The 15,200-nt window shown below is 42.0% G+C and overlaps 1 protein-coding gene across 7 annotated transcripts in view; it reads right to left on the reverse strand.

Annotated features, from left to right (window-relative positions):
• nav3 (neuron navigator 3) overlaps positions 1-15,200 on the reverse strand; it is a 136,951-nt gene that overhangs the window by 95,220 nt on the left and 26,531 nt on the right. For all 7 annotated transcript variants that reach the window (XM_080051313.1, XM_080051312.1, XM_080051311.1 and 4 more), the window contains exons 5-6: positions 7,702-7,770; positions 600-742 (exon numbers count right to left, since the gene is read on the reverse strand). In XM_080051313.1, coding sequence (XP_079907439.1) covers positions 600-742; positions 7,702-7,770 — 212 coding nt within the window. The remainder of the gene's footprint in view (positions 1-599; positions 743-7,701; positions 7,771-15,200) is intronic.

Consider the following 15,200-nt stretch of genomic DNA (forward strand, 5'->3'; position numbering starts at 1 on the left):
TACTTCAATAAAAAAAAGAAGCTGGGATGATTCAGCAGACTGGTGGAGACTGGTATAGTGAGGGACAGGGCTTCTCTCTGCAGCCCTCGGCTTTGCCTGTCTTGAGTCAGTGGTGCCATCAAGTGGTCGGGATGGAGAATGTACAATTGGTTGCCCCTATGCCTTTCATCAACTCTTACCAACTCCATTTCTGTAGGACGTTTGTTTAATATGATGTTTGTGTGCAATGGTTGCTAATGTGACTGTTGGCCTCTACTTAGATCTTGAGTGCCTGTGTGTGAATGATGTCGAGGGGCAGAGTGCAAAATATCTTCTACAAAGGCTTAGCCCACATTGTGCACAAGTATTAGTAATCAGTTTTGTTTCACTTTTTTGTCACACAATAAACTGCAAGGCCCCTTTATAACTCCACAAACCTCTGGACATTCTATTCTTCAAAACCTCATGGACTCAAGAAATGTTAAGTTCAGTCACTCACTAGTGATGTTTTCTGGAACCATGCAAATTTGAGAAATGTCACAACAATTGTTTCTTATACAATCATAATGTTGGCTTCTATCAGTGTTACAGTATGCGGTGTGGTAACATAGCCCGCTCACCTCTGTCGTTGCCACTGGCATACTGTAGAGGCTTGCTCTTGTCGATGCTGTTGAAGCTCTGGCTGCGGCGGTTGAGGTTGGATGAGCCCGGGCTCCTGGAGACCCCGCTGCCTGCAGCAGGGGCTCTGGAGGGGCCTGGTAATCTGTAAAGAGACAATGCGGAGGTTTAGACAATGTATTGGGGTTTAGCGTCATAGCCTTGAGGGAGGAAATACATATACTGCATAGTCAAGTTACGTTTTTCCAGGTAGGTGGTATGGTATGGTTGCCCGGAGTGACTGGAGACTCCCAAAGTGTGAGGAAAACAACATTCTCTACCTCCACCTTTCTGAAAATGTGAACCCATGTAAACCTTTCCTTTGAATGGCATTGAAAACAAGCCTCACTCTCAGTCAAAAAAGACACCCAGGAGACCATGAGTTAGGCCTTGAGCTGCAGTGTACAAACTCCATACACTATGGAAGGTTCGGCTCGCTATACCTTGAAAGAGTCCTTCAATTTTGTCAAGAATGAACAACCTTGGGCTCAATGTGTGTGCCAGGGTGTGAGATGAAGAGAGATGAAGAGAGTGATGTAAGACAGAGAGTGTGTGTGTGTGTGTGTGTGTGTGTGTGTGTGTGTGTGTGTGTGTGTGCCCCCTGTGGGTTGAGGAAATAGGATGAAAGCAGGAAGTGAACTTTGAGTTTTTAGTAGAACTAGGTGACGGAATAGACACGACTCAAAAGTTTGCTTCATGAGTGGTTGACAGAGGTCCGTCAGCAAACTGTACAGTAAAAGTACAAGTACATCACAAATAAATTAGAATATCATGGACAAGCGCACTTAAAAAGTAAAACTTTCATATATTCTACATTCATTACACAAATAAGTGAAATACGTCAGTTCTTTCTTTTGTTTTAATTGTGATGATAACAACGTACAGCTCATGGGATGAACAATCCACTATCTTAAATTATATAAATATGACTTATTATATGAATTATAAAACAGGAATGTTGACCATCTGAGAAATATGTTTATTCTACATAATAAACTCATTTTATATTTGATGAATCTGAACTATATTACAGTTTCACTCTTTGAATTAGATTGAGGACAAATAATTTACTTTTTATTGATATTCTAACTTTTTTAGATGCACCTCTAAATGACAAATGGATGTTGAAGACATATGATTGCTCTTTATTGTAACTTCCCTCTCTCTCATACTCCTGCATGTATAGTCACTCTTCTGTTCTGTACCTCCACTCACAACTGTATAGAGACATAAAAGGCTTTCACGCATGATTTCTGACGGGCTTTGCGTTTGCAACCATGTTACACACACATCATGTACACTTTTCTGCCTAATCTTTTTCTCTCTACACAGTCAAAGCCGCCAGTGTCAAATGTTGATTCGCCACGCTGCAGCTGGTGGACTTTAAGACTCCCAGGAGAACGATATAAAGAATTATCTCATCAAAAAAAAAAACTGTTGTTATCCAACCATAACTCTACAGTGCATCTTTTTTTTGCACACACTTGGCCAGATGCTTTCACCCATCTGTTTATTAGGAGGAAGTTATTTCAAAAAACAGATTTGGCATCTGGTTTTGAGGATCTCGACTTGGATCTATATCTTCTGTACCACTAATCCTAACTATTATGGTTTGATGCAATCTCTATGAAACCATTCCAAAGACCACATTTCAAGTCACAGTCTAGGCCCTAACCTAAATATACATATATCTCATTTTCTTCCCTTGTTTGCATTTCGTGATGACTTTAGACTGTATCCAAGCCAGATAGAATCCAATTAAAATGCATGTCTGATAAGGGATTACAGGGAATTTATCACACAAAAAACAGGCAACAGCAATGGAGGTGAGATTAGAGGAAGGTAATGCTCAAAAGAGGCATTGAGTGAAGAAGACCTGCGCCGTGGGTGTTTCCATTCAAAGCCATGGTGTCAATATTAAGAAAAAACAGGAGAAATATTCAAATAAAGATTGAATGTATTCTAACAACTTGGTGTCTTTCTGTCTGCCTGCCTGGGAGCTGTCGCGATGTCCTCCCTCTTAACATAGACAATCCATTCGCCACGCTCAGTATGTCACTCGCAGAGTCTGTATCGCAGATGGAGCCGAGATGTCGGAGAGGGAAAAAAAGTTTTAGAAATCCCGCAGTGGTCAAAAAACCCTCGGAGGAAAAGTTAAAAAACAGACATATTTTCATATGTTCCATTTTAACGTTAAGGCCTTTTGATTAACAAATACTAAACAAATAAAAATGGATTGATTTATGGTGTAGCATAAATATTTAAATATCATATTGAACTGTTTGATCCCCTTGGCAGGCAGAAGTACAGCTATGATGAACTTCAGATGGAATAGACAATATGCATCATTCAGTAACTCCTGTCTATTGTGCATAAGTGTGAGGATGTGAAGGCAATGCATCAGTTTACTAGCAGTGTGGCCTGGACTGATAATAAAAGGCCACTGAATTACCTTAATCAATAGTTATAATGTTTGGAGGGGAAAAAAAGAGCATTTCTTTTATTTCCCAGATAACTCTTTTTCGTACATAAGTAGGTCAGTAGCATAACACATTTAAAAAGATGGTGATCTGTCTTTTTGGCCTTGCACTCATCTTCACATCTGGACTCTATCTCATAGCAAAAACCGGTCCAAAACAAAAACAAACTGATAGAGTGAGTTCAAATACGAAGAGAGATAGTCATTAAAAATCATCCTGCAACGAATACTGCTGACTGTGATTTACTGATTATATATGAAATACTCAATCCACATCTTAGTTTACAGATCCTAAACCCTTAAATATAATAATGACCCAATTTCAAACAAGAGAAATAACGGCTTTCACACACAATTGGATGAAAAGAGAAAAAAAATCTAGCCCATCCTAGAGCTCCTAGTTCATCTTTGGGCATCACTCCTGTAGTACGGCTCTGCATTTTACAGGCAAAGTGAAGGCAGCTCCCACTAATTGATATTAGTGAAGCAAATTATGCTTTAAGCCTCCGGGCTCATCAGACTAACCATCCACTGCATTTCCTGATGCAACAAGAAACACATTCAGCACTTCTACCATTGCATTGCAGCAGAGCAGAGGCACTTGCATGGTACACTGTGTATAATTGCATAAAATCGAAAGTTTACTTTGGGTGTCTCCCTTTGAAAAGTAGAACGAGGCTAAGCGATTGAGCAACCTGCACACAGCATAGAATCAGAGCAACAAAAAAACTGCCAACTAAGTCAGTCCATGTGCTGAACAATGCAAACCGTGTTTCATAGAGACAATTGTGCAAAAATGAAATGTGCTTCAGTGCAAAAACATTTTTAAAATGACATCAAGAGGCAAGTAAATGTGCCAGTGCCTACATTCAGTTCCTTTGAATTTATTTCGACCCCAAAAACATCAGACAGTGTGTCTACAGTGGTGACACCAGCAGGGTTTTAGACTGTTTAGAGAGGCTGTTCCAGGGACTGCTCTGCCTGAGTGATGGCACTGAGCTGCAGCCAGAGGTGAACCTCAGCACAGAGAGTAGGCTGCCACTCACTGGGCTGAAACACATGGACTGGTTCAGTAGCAGAACAGCATAATGGAAAGAAGACAAACAAAAGAAAAGCCATGTAGCAGCCATTAATGTAACAATTGGTGATACTGTAATAACGGACAATAACAAAATAATGCAAATTCTGTTTTTAATGTAATACAACCAGATAATGTAGTAACTTGCTAATAACGTTATCCAAACATGTCATAATTTATGGGCAAAAAGTTATCAGCCTTGACAAGATTAATACATTAATACTTTTTGGACATTATTACATTATTGGCTGCTACAAAAAAAATTAAAGAAAGAAAGAAAGAAAGAAAGAAAGAAAGAAAGAAAGAAAGAAAGAAAGAAAGAAAGAAAGAAAGAAAGAAAGAAAGAAAGAAAGAAAGAAAGAAAGAAAGAAAGAAAGAAAGAAAGAAAGAAAGAGGAAGGAAGGAAATGATGGAGAGAAAAACCAGAACTTGGGTTTTGATGTTTCGAGGTTCAAATGAAGTATCACACAACAAAACATGCTTACCCATCAAACAGATTACAGCTTTAGGCCCTTCAGCACCCAAAGGCACAACCAACAGAAAGAACAGAGGAGACCTCACGAAAAAAACTAAGAACAAGGGAAACAAATGAGTGATTGGGAGTGAGAGGGACATAGTTGCAGACAGGGAGAGAATCAGAGAAAGGGTACTGCATAGCTACGAACCCCAGACAAGAGAAAAATGAGAGATAAACAGTGGGGGGAAATGAGGGTGAGATTGAGGCAATTCAGATGGAAATCAGAGGTGGTCCCTTTTATCATAAGACCCTTTCATCTTCCAAAAAATCCATGTTTGGTAATGCATCAGCGAAATGGGATCATTTTTGTTTCAGGACTGACTTGGGGAAGCTTTATCTTATGCACAGAGGAGAAGAGAGCGAATGGACAAACACATTATACAGCCTGTCAGTCATAGGCTATCAACAACAGCTATTCGCATCTTCTTTATTCCACCAAGGTTTTTATTTTTTTACCAGTGAGTGTGTGAATTCAGACCAGCACTGTTCCTATACAATGCCAACCTCTACACAAGCCTTCTTAGATTGCAGGAGTGTATGTTAGAGGGTCAAAAGTCTAGAGTCCACACTACATGACACTGCAGGGCAAAACCTTTGCTACCTCGGGCTCATTAAAAGGACAGCAGGCGGCCAACAGGCTGTCAGACATCTCCCCCTGCTGCAGAGAAGGTGAACTTTACGCACCACGTCAGTATTTCCGCCAATACATATACAGTTTACATCAATAGCTATCCATTTTTCCAGACAAGCCCATTGATTACCCAACTCAAGCAAAGTGTCAGGAGTCTGCTAATTGGGTCTGTACACAAATGAATGGCTGCCTGGTAGTGTAGGATAAATATGTTCAAATACGGCAACGCATTCATTCATAAGTGGAAGACAGCATCAATGGGCAAACATGTAGATTTCAGCTTTTTTGTAGTAAATAGAAACGCAGGCATAATGTGGCCTAACAATACACATACATGCAATGCAGCATCAGTAAAGCATTAAGGCCTGCATGGGAGGCAAAAGGCTAGTTTTAGTTTCATGTTGGACATGTGTGTCTTCATGAAAGAACACCAGAGATGGGTTCTTCAGGAATAAGAAAAAATGAGTACCAACTGAAGGAAGCAACCCATTATGAATAGTGTAGAAATGCATTAGAAAAGCTCTATAATGACACTGAATGATCATCAGTAACTCATTCTTGGAGAGCCAAGCATACAGGATGAAAGGGTGCCATCTCTTGTCTTTAACTTCAATGTATGTGTTTATAGGTTTATGTATGCATACTTTACTGGTATGGACAGTGACACACAAAAGAACATAATTAACATGAAACAAAGCTCCCCCCTCCCACTTGGGCAGCGTGAGTCAAAACAGACCAAACAGAAAATTGCAACACAGTGCACCTGTTTCCCTCTGCTGTTAAGAACAATGGAAACAATCTATAGGAGTGACTGTAAGTGATGAGTGCAGTTGTTGCTGTTGTACACAGGGGTAGCTCCTTTAGCTGTGTGGCTAATGAGCACAGTGCCTCATAAAGAGCATACAACTCCAGCACCTTCCAGCTTCCAGGGACACGCACTTAAAACACATTCAGCGGAGGATGCGAGAGAGAGAGAGAGAGACATCAATTGCTTCCCCATTTTAGAACTGATGCTAAAACTTTCTTGCTTCAGGCATAAAGGATAGAAGACAATTCATCGTTACTAAAATTAACTTCTCACAGGGCTGGGAAGCAATTGCACAGGCTTGTACGACAAAAAAAAAATCAGATGGCAACAGTTGAATAGTTACACTGACACAGCTCACTTTTGTTGTGTGGGTGTATCTTAGTTATTAGAAGGCTATTTGTGAACATTTGTTGGGAGTGATTTGGGAGGGCAAATTACCCCCCATAGGGGCTGGAGACGCTGGCTGCAGCATTTTTGTCATTGCAAAGTGGCGGCTTGAGAGGAATATTTTGCCAACACGCTGGTTCCCATGCACTGTTTCTGAGCAACTGGACTTGGGGGTGTGTACACATAGCATGCGTGGGGAGATTTGTGGGTGCATGCCTCATATGTACAACACTGTATCTGTTTTAACCGTATGTAACCATGAGTGTAAGTGCCTAAGTGCTTCTGTTTACATCCATGGAAGGAAGGTCGGTGGCCATACGTGCAAATGTGTGCTTGGAGGGTTTATCAGCTGTGGTTCTCTGACTGCAAGCTACTGTGCAGTCTAGAGCTTGGCAACACAACTAGTATTATTATTGCGTCTGTTAGCTTATTTAGCAGCAGCTTTCTTTGCAAAGAGGTGTAAAAGGGGGCCGTTCCCAAAGGACACATCACACAGAACAGCGCTTTGCAAGTAGTCAAAGTGCTGGATTTAGCAAAGAGATTAAGACCTGTTGAGTGCCACTGCCAATAAAAGTGTAAATGTGTGTATAGCTTTTGATTCGAGACTGATGTGTTTCTGCACCAAACTCCACATTAGTTACAGGTACGTCAAATCATGTGGGCATTTCTATGAGTTTATGATGATGGTGAAGGTTTTTTCCAGCGCCCCGTTTTGTAACTTGCAAAATGTCCGTTAACATTAGTCCTGGTTTTGGTCTGATTCCTATCAGGTTGGACAAAACATAAAAATGTTTTCCCAGAAAAGATCTGTCACACTATGCGGTGTTCAGAAGTGAAAGGGCATGTTTACTTAGGGTCAATCACATAGGGGAAAAGGCAATAGGGAATAGTATAACAAGTATTTAGCACATTAAGAGAGACACATCCACACCCTGCTGAGCCAAACACTGACCCCTACCAGCTGCTCTCTAGCTGACCCTGACCTCTGACCTCTCTCAGGGGGTCACAGTATCACAACGTGACATCAAACAAAATGTACACATGTTTGAAGGCAAAACAAACCATAATGAAAACCCGTGTAGAACGTTCAACAACATAGATAGTCTGAGAATCCCATTCAAAAATAAAATAAAGGCTGTGTAGATGATGTATATGCTGTATTTACCTTGTATTTTTCTTCTGTGGCGACCCTATTCCACTGTGGCCCGGGGGACTTGCATATCGTGCTGTGAGACTGAGGAGAGAGCAGAGGAGATAACAGATAGACCGTTAACACACTCAGAGGAGGAATGGAACCAGCAGCTTGTTGGAATGTTTCTTAATCCAGACCTTAATGTAATAGTGTGAGTTAGAAGAGGCATCTGGATCAAGGCGGAGAGAGAGAGAGAGAGATAGATAGAAGCAGCACACAGTGAGTATACTGTAGCAACCCAGAGCACATTGCTGTGATTCCTCACATGATGGCTCACACATGTTTATTCCCACACGCGTGTGACTAAGCCAATAACATCTTTCAATTCATTTATAGAGCCGCCGACAAAAAACGGCCCCAAAAACCGCATAAAAAACACACAAGGCAGAGGCCAAAAGAATTGCCCACGGAACCCAGTCACGGTTTACAACACAACATTCACTGTTAGTCATCCACGGAGGCCGGGAATTAACAGGCCGGCCTCTCTCTCTACGTTCATGTTTGACAGGAAGTAGTTAAAGCTACTTGCGGAGTGCTTTATGAACAAAGAGATGCCTTTAATCATCGTACGTAGCACCCAGTAAACAATGAAAAGTCCAGGGCCAGGTGGCAAGGCCGTTGTTTATTCCTGTGCGTAAATGTTCTGAGTGTGTTTTCCTGTGTGAACTGCGTGACTCGCAAAAGCATGTGAGCGGTTCGCACTCGATGCCATGAGCCGAAGGAACAGAGCCTCTATTGAAAAGAAAGTTAACCCCTCTATCAGATAGACATATTTTCTTTAATAACAAGCAGTGCCTAACGCCTGAGGAAAATGTTTGTGGATGGTTTAACTGGCAAATAGAAAAAATCCCTTTAACAACAGTGTACATTTAACCTCTGCCTATGAGGTAAGAAAGGTTCTTAATTGGAATTCAGGTGTGCCCCAGCTAGCATAGCATTAGCATTAAAATGCAGGTAGCATTTCCTGCTATTTTCTTCACTCTGTTTACAAAGAAAACTAAATTATTACCAGCAAATTATGGGCAAAAGCACACACAAACAAAAACAATTGTTTAAAATGTAAACAAAATTTCAGGCAACATCTGGACTGGCTAAGTTGATGTAGCTAAAATTACTAGCCGAGCTGAAGAATATCAAGGCTATCTTAAATAAAGGACAGATAACAAGTTAAAATAACAAAGAGCAAGCAAATTAGTTTTAAAACTGTCAAATCTGAACCATTTAACTGTGTGTATGAAAGAAAATAATGAGAAAAGTTGCTAACAAATAGTGTAGTTGCTGCTGTAGCCTACACTCCCCAGGCAGGATGGAACACAAGTTCAGTTTCACAGCTTGGTAACAGTGGCCTGGCATAAAATATGTTTTTAAATTAAATAAACGCTTACAAAGAAAAGGCTGGCTGTACTTCTGGACTCACATAATGGAGCATTTAATAACTTTATAAGTTAGACACGCTAGCAAATAACAAAGTCCCCCTTCATGTAGTTCTTAGTACAGCAAACCATTTTTTCCTCGACTGTTACACATCATAGATAAATCAGTTTATAGAACAAAGAGCTATTTGCAGACATTTTTTTCATACTTGCCACAGGATCACCAGAGATAAAGACTTGAGACTTTTTCCAATGCAGTTCTTTTTGAAGAGGGAGCCACACAATACTAAAGTAGTTCAACTGCCTTGTAAACAACGGCACAACTCTCTCATAACTGTAGTGCTATGCTCAACTAGAGGACAGAGGAAGCGACATACACCAGCAGTCTGTTTAGACGTCTCTCTTTTTTCCGGACAACGCTGAAAACAACTTGCCCTCTGTTTGGTGACAGTGGGCTGCCGGTTTGGTATTGGTGAGTGAGAGTGGACAGAGACAATACACTACCTATAGTGGGCCGATGAGTGACGCACTGCTAGCAACCCATCTTATGTTCTGCTTTGTCTGTTCCACTTTCACATTTCGACTCTTTACCCATCTAGCAGACTATGTATGACCCAGAGTGAATCAGAAATGATGTCAGCAGCAAAAGATTACTTACATGTAACTGATAATGTTGTGAAAAAAATAGTCATGGACAAAGAAAGTAGAAAGTATCTTATAATTTTAAAGCTATAGTGCTTAATTTAAAAAAAAATATTTGAATGTCGGTTAGATTCAAGCTATTAACAAATGAGTTGACACAAAGAGACCTATCAGCTCCACAAAACTCTCTCTGTATGTCTGAGTATGGCAGCGTTTACAAACTGGTGTCGCCCCCTGACACTGGCGCAAGTGCTCAGAAAAAAATACCAAGAAACGGCCACAAAATGTTTCAGTTGTTGATTCTACTGCTATGATAAAACCTAGACGTACAGTAGAAGGAATACAATCCATGCACGATCACCGAGTCTTACCCCAAGTAGATGCTCCGACGGTGTTGTTGTAATTACTCAGAATTCCTCATGGGGGGGGGGCGACATAAGTTACACACTCTAGCTTTAAGGCAATGGTGTTACAAGTAAAAGGGTTTAGTACAACTATACTGGCCATGACTTACAATAGAACAATACAAGGAGGACTGGAGCAGACGTTTCAGGTGATTTTTCCGTCAATAGGTTGGACAGATTTCATCACTCTGTCGGATCCAACCAGCCCTCATTGAGCGAGCGGGAAATTAAATGCTTTGTTCGGAGAGGTCGAACTGTGAACAACAAGGATCTTTCAAGGCGGTGAGCAGAATTTGAATCAGCTCTCCAACTCTCTTAAAGTGTGTCCTTAGGTTCCCATTCTCGTCTCTCACACACACACACACACACACACACACACACACACACACACACACACACACACACACACACACACACACACACACACACACACACACACACACACACACACACACACACACACACACACACACACACACACACACACACACACACACACACACACACACACACACACACACACGGTGATGAAGTCCCTGTACATCTCTAATTGACCTTGCTTGGTTTTCATGACACTGTATTATGCTAACGAGCCTGAGAGCAGACAGCAGGCGAAACAAGTTCAGGGCAGTTTCCCATTATAGTGGCAAACTAAGCACCTTCTGATCACCATGAAGTCTGCACTATATGATACATGACACGTCGGTTAACGATGTCTGTCAGCTAAATATGTTCTCAGTAGTTTTTTTTTGCCAAAGCCCCTCCACAAAAACCCACAGCACATTTCATCTCCCCGTGGTATGCTTTTTGAGCTCTATAAGTCAAGTCCCTAAATGGCACTTAGCACGCAGAACAGACAAGCTTAGGACAGAGATTAATGGGGCCGGTCGCACTCTTAAAATGCCTTTTCAGCGTTTGGATGGAAAAAAGGGGTCACGCTTAGATCTTTTGCATCATACCGTATTCCACTCTTAGTTAATATTTATCCTTTTGCTTTCTATCTTTCTTCTCTTCTCTCACAGTGGAGGTGCAATGCAAGGCTGCAAGCAAGGGGGGTGTGTGTGTGTGTGTGTGTGTGGGGGGGGGGGGGGTATTTTGGAGGCAACAAAGGCTGCAGAAGCCTGAGGTAAGGTAGTGTAAGCTTATGTGACATGTTTAAAAAACTTCAGGGGGAGCTGCGGTGCACATTTCTCCAAACCACAAGACCCATCCCGATGGCTCAACCCTCTTCATCTCCAACTTTATAAAATGCAACGAAACATGACGGCGATGGTGTTAAGTCGCCAGTATCTAACCCGCAGCATTGGGGTTCTTTCCAAAATGGATAAAGAGAGACACCAGAATGCACGAGGGGCAGGATCTATGAGTGTGGAAAAGGGATAGAATAGTGGTGGTGGTGAAAGGAGACAGGGGGGGGGCATACAATCTGTCACTTTTGATCGAATACAACATATATCAACAGGGCCCGCGGTCTAATAGTTCAAGACAGTGCGGCGCGCATGCCATCGCTGGCCTATTAAATGTGAGCGATATCAGTTTCAGGTTTGATTGTAGCCGCAGCACCAAGGGGGCAGGCACAAACTGATGGGGTTTAGATCCAAAATGGCGGGCGCTCATGCCACTAAGGCCAGCGTGATGACAGCAGGTAATGACATGTCAGTAGACCTTCGTGTCCAGGGTGGTATCTGTCCTATGTGGCCCTTTCAAAGCCCAATCAGCACTCATGCTACTTGTGGTATTTATATTCAGATGTGCACGCACACGCAACACACACACACACACACACACACACACACACACACACACATTTATCATTTGCAAAGCTGCAAGGTACAGTCTTCAGAATACAGAAAAAAAATATTCCGAAACAAACGTAGTTCTAAAATCATCAAGCGGATAGCGACCAAACTGAAACATAATACAATCCTCTTGGCGATGGAGATTACTTACTGAATTAGTTCAATATACACGCAGTCCAACAATGGGCCCTTACACTCATCAAACAAGCTGTTGGCGAGATGTATTAATGCCTTGAGGTAAAGCTTCTCACTGACAGTACCCGATTATCAAACATCAACAAATGATTAATATCCATGTATATCTATGTATTAACCAACTGTGATTCAAGGCAAAGCACAGATCTGTGATGACAGTCTAGAACAAAGAAACAGGACAAGTAGAACCGAACCATTTACCAGTTCATGATGACACTAATCCATCCTTCCAGTATCACAATGCGTTTTCCATAAAGTTCCAAACTCTGTTGAATTGACGTTCCAACACACACACACACACAAACTGCACAGCTCAGACTGTACCTAGGAGACGAGTCGGGCTTGGCCTGACTGTTGGCTCTCCCATAGGGCAAACGGCTCTTCCTGTCGCGAGACACGGCGGTAGGGAGGCGAGAGGCACGCCAGACCGGGGGGTCAACTTGTTGGCCCCTGGACATGCTGAGTTTAAAGAGGGAGGGCATGCTGTGCTGTGGGCCCCCCTGTCTAATCTACAGCACTGACAAACCTCCCGTGGCTCCAGGCAGTCGCACTCTGTCCAATGGGGGAGTCGCCCTTTAGACACACACACACTCAGTCACATATATCCCATCCCTTGCTCTAGAGACACAGTTAGGACTAGCAGGTGCTGTCTATAGAAAGCATAGAAAGCACCCCACCCTCACCACAACTGTAAATGTCCAGTAGGCCAAAATAGTGTGTTTGTGTGTGTGTGTGTGTGTGTGTGTGTGTGTGTGTGTGTGTGTGTGTGTGTTTATGTGTGTGTGGGGGTCCTGTTTCCGTCTGTCTAAATCTGTGAGAAGAGATAATATGATAATTTAGAAAGCTTAACATTTTTTAATTTAGAACATCAATTGTTCTGCCTTATCTTATATTTTATGAAGTCACTCAGACATACTAAATCTTCAGGGTCGGGCTTGCGCTTTCAGAAATTCACTACTGTGGAAAATTAGAATTAGAAAAGCCTTTTTATGAAGACATTTAATTATATTTCAGTGTTTCCAGGCATGAAGCCTCTAAAAAAAAATTTATGAAATGTACATTGTACAAAAGGAAAAGTGTAGAAAAGGCTAACTTGAACCTCGGATTGTCATTGGTTTGCAGTGACAAGCTACTTTACATACTGTGGAATCATCAAATAAACCAAACAAGATAACATTATATATGCCTCAGTTTCTGAACTTCACTGTTATGAGTTATGTGGGAACAACAAAGTGCACCACTAAATAATAAAACGTAAAATGCAAACCCAAGTAAACATATTTCTCACAGTGTATCTGATCTCTGAGCCAGCCCAGAATTCAAATGAATGTTCTGCGGGTTTAAATGACTACACTGCATGAGTTCGTAATGACTGACCTACCACTGAGTCAGTCGCCATTGAAGACGCTTGAGCATTTCCAAATCATAATATCATAAAGATTTTACGAGGGATTTTTCCCTTTGCAAATATAAAAAGTACAGCAGTAAAACGGCATTTCAAGGGTTTCCCATCAACAAGCATTGTTAGAAATAAGTGGATGTTGTTTGGACATTGTTGTTGTTTTTTTTTAATTTTGCTAGCAGCTGAAATGCAACACAGCGATTCATATTGACCGTGACTTGTCAACCAGGCCAATTTACGTGTGGGAGATATGTGGGAGAATATACAAGCAACATTTCTTTATATTTTCTCTAATTTCTCCACCCTCGGACATTACCCCACACCTCGTCAGACTTTCTTCAGCCACAGAGAGAGGTTGAGTGGCCCATACGTCCCTGAAAACTCACAGATTAGTGGCTCACTTTATCACTGACAGACATGCACTGATCCTCTGACCTCCGCTGTGGTCCTCTGCATTCAGGCGTGATTAACTTATCAGCCTAAGGGGAGTGAGACATTACTGGGGCTGTGGACAGAGAGGGGCAATGGGGTCTGTTTTGGAAATTAACTGAGCTTCTTAGCAGAGATAGTCTCCAAAAAAACACCTTCTACCATAAACTCAAATGTTCTGTGTCCTATGAAACCTTACATAACTCTTCCTTATATTTTACAATGGTGAAAAGTGCAACATGCTTTAATGGTTTTATCAATGTGTGTGTGAGTGTGTGAGTGTGTGTGTGTGTGTGTGTGTGTGTGTGTGTGTGTGTGTGTGTGTGTTGCTGGCCATCGTGGACTGATGCAGCAGTGCGCTTCCAACTTCAGTGTTTATATGTGTGAGAGAGCGTTCTCCACCTGTTGTGGAGGGAAAGGGTGGGTGGGGGAGGGGGGGCAGGAGTGTGGGAATGGGTTGCAGCTGTGCCCCTAATAGCCGCCCCCCCCCCCCCCCCCCCCCCCACACACACACACACACGATACACTGACCCCATCACTACCGACGCCTAAGTCGCCCAAACAGAGCCAGGCAAAAGCTCTCGACAATATCATCTTACTCAAAAAAAAACTCCTCAAGCTCTGAGACTAACTGCTCTTATTGCCCTGATTTTACGCATGTATACTGCGCCAGACTCACACATACACAAGCACACACACATACACAAGCACACACACATACACAAGCACACACACACATACACAAGCACACACACATACACACACACACACACACACACACACACACACACACACACACACACACACAAGCACACACACACACACACAAGCATTCACACACGCACACGCAGAGACCAAAACAGAGCGTTCATGCAGTAACTTGATCTGCTCAAAGGGAATGCTGCTCATGTGTGGCATGTCATGTGTTCCTTTAGATGCTCCTCTAAGGCCTGCTCTGTCTATTTACATCACACAGGGTCGGGCTTCCTTTGCTTTTACTGTCTTTTACTGCCTAGCTGCCCTCATGCCAACAGTTCTTCTGTACAAAGCTTGGTTTGGGGAAGCTCTTTTGAAAAGATAGCTCAGCAAACTACCAATGATTTCACACTGGAAAAAGCACACCTACGACAAAGCTAGTTTGGTTAACTAAAGCTACTTAGAAAAAGATGTTCAAACTATTTTGAAAAATAATCATCAAATTGACAATGTACATGTGATTTCAATGTAT

The sequence above is a fragment of the Ammodytes marinus genome (assembly GCF_949987685.1).
Source record: "Ammodytes marinus genome assembly, chromosome: 22".
Taxonomy (NCBI): domain Eukaryota; kingdom Metazoa; phylum Chordata; class Actinopteri; order Uranoscopiformes; family Ammodytidae; genus Ammodytes; species Ammodytes marinus.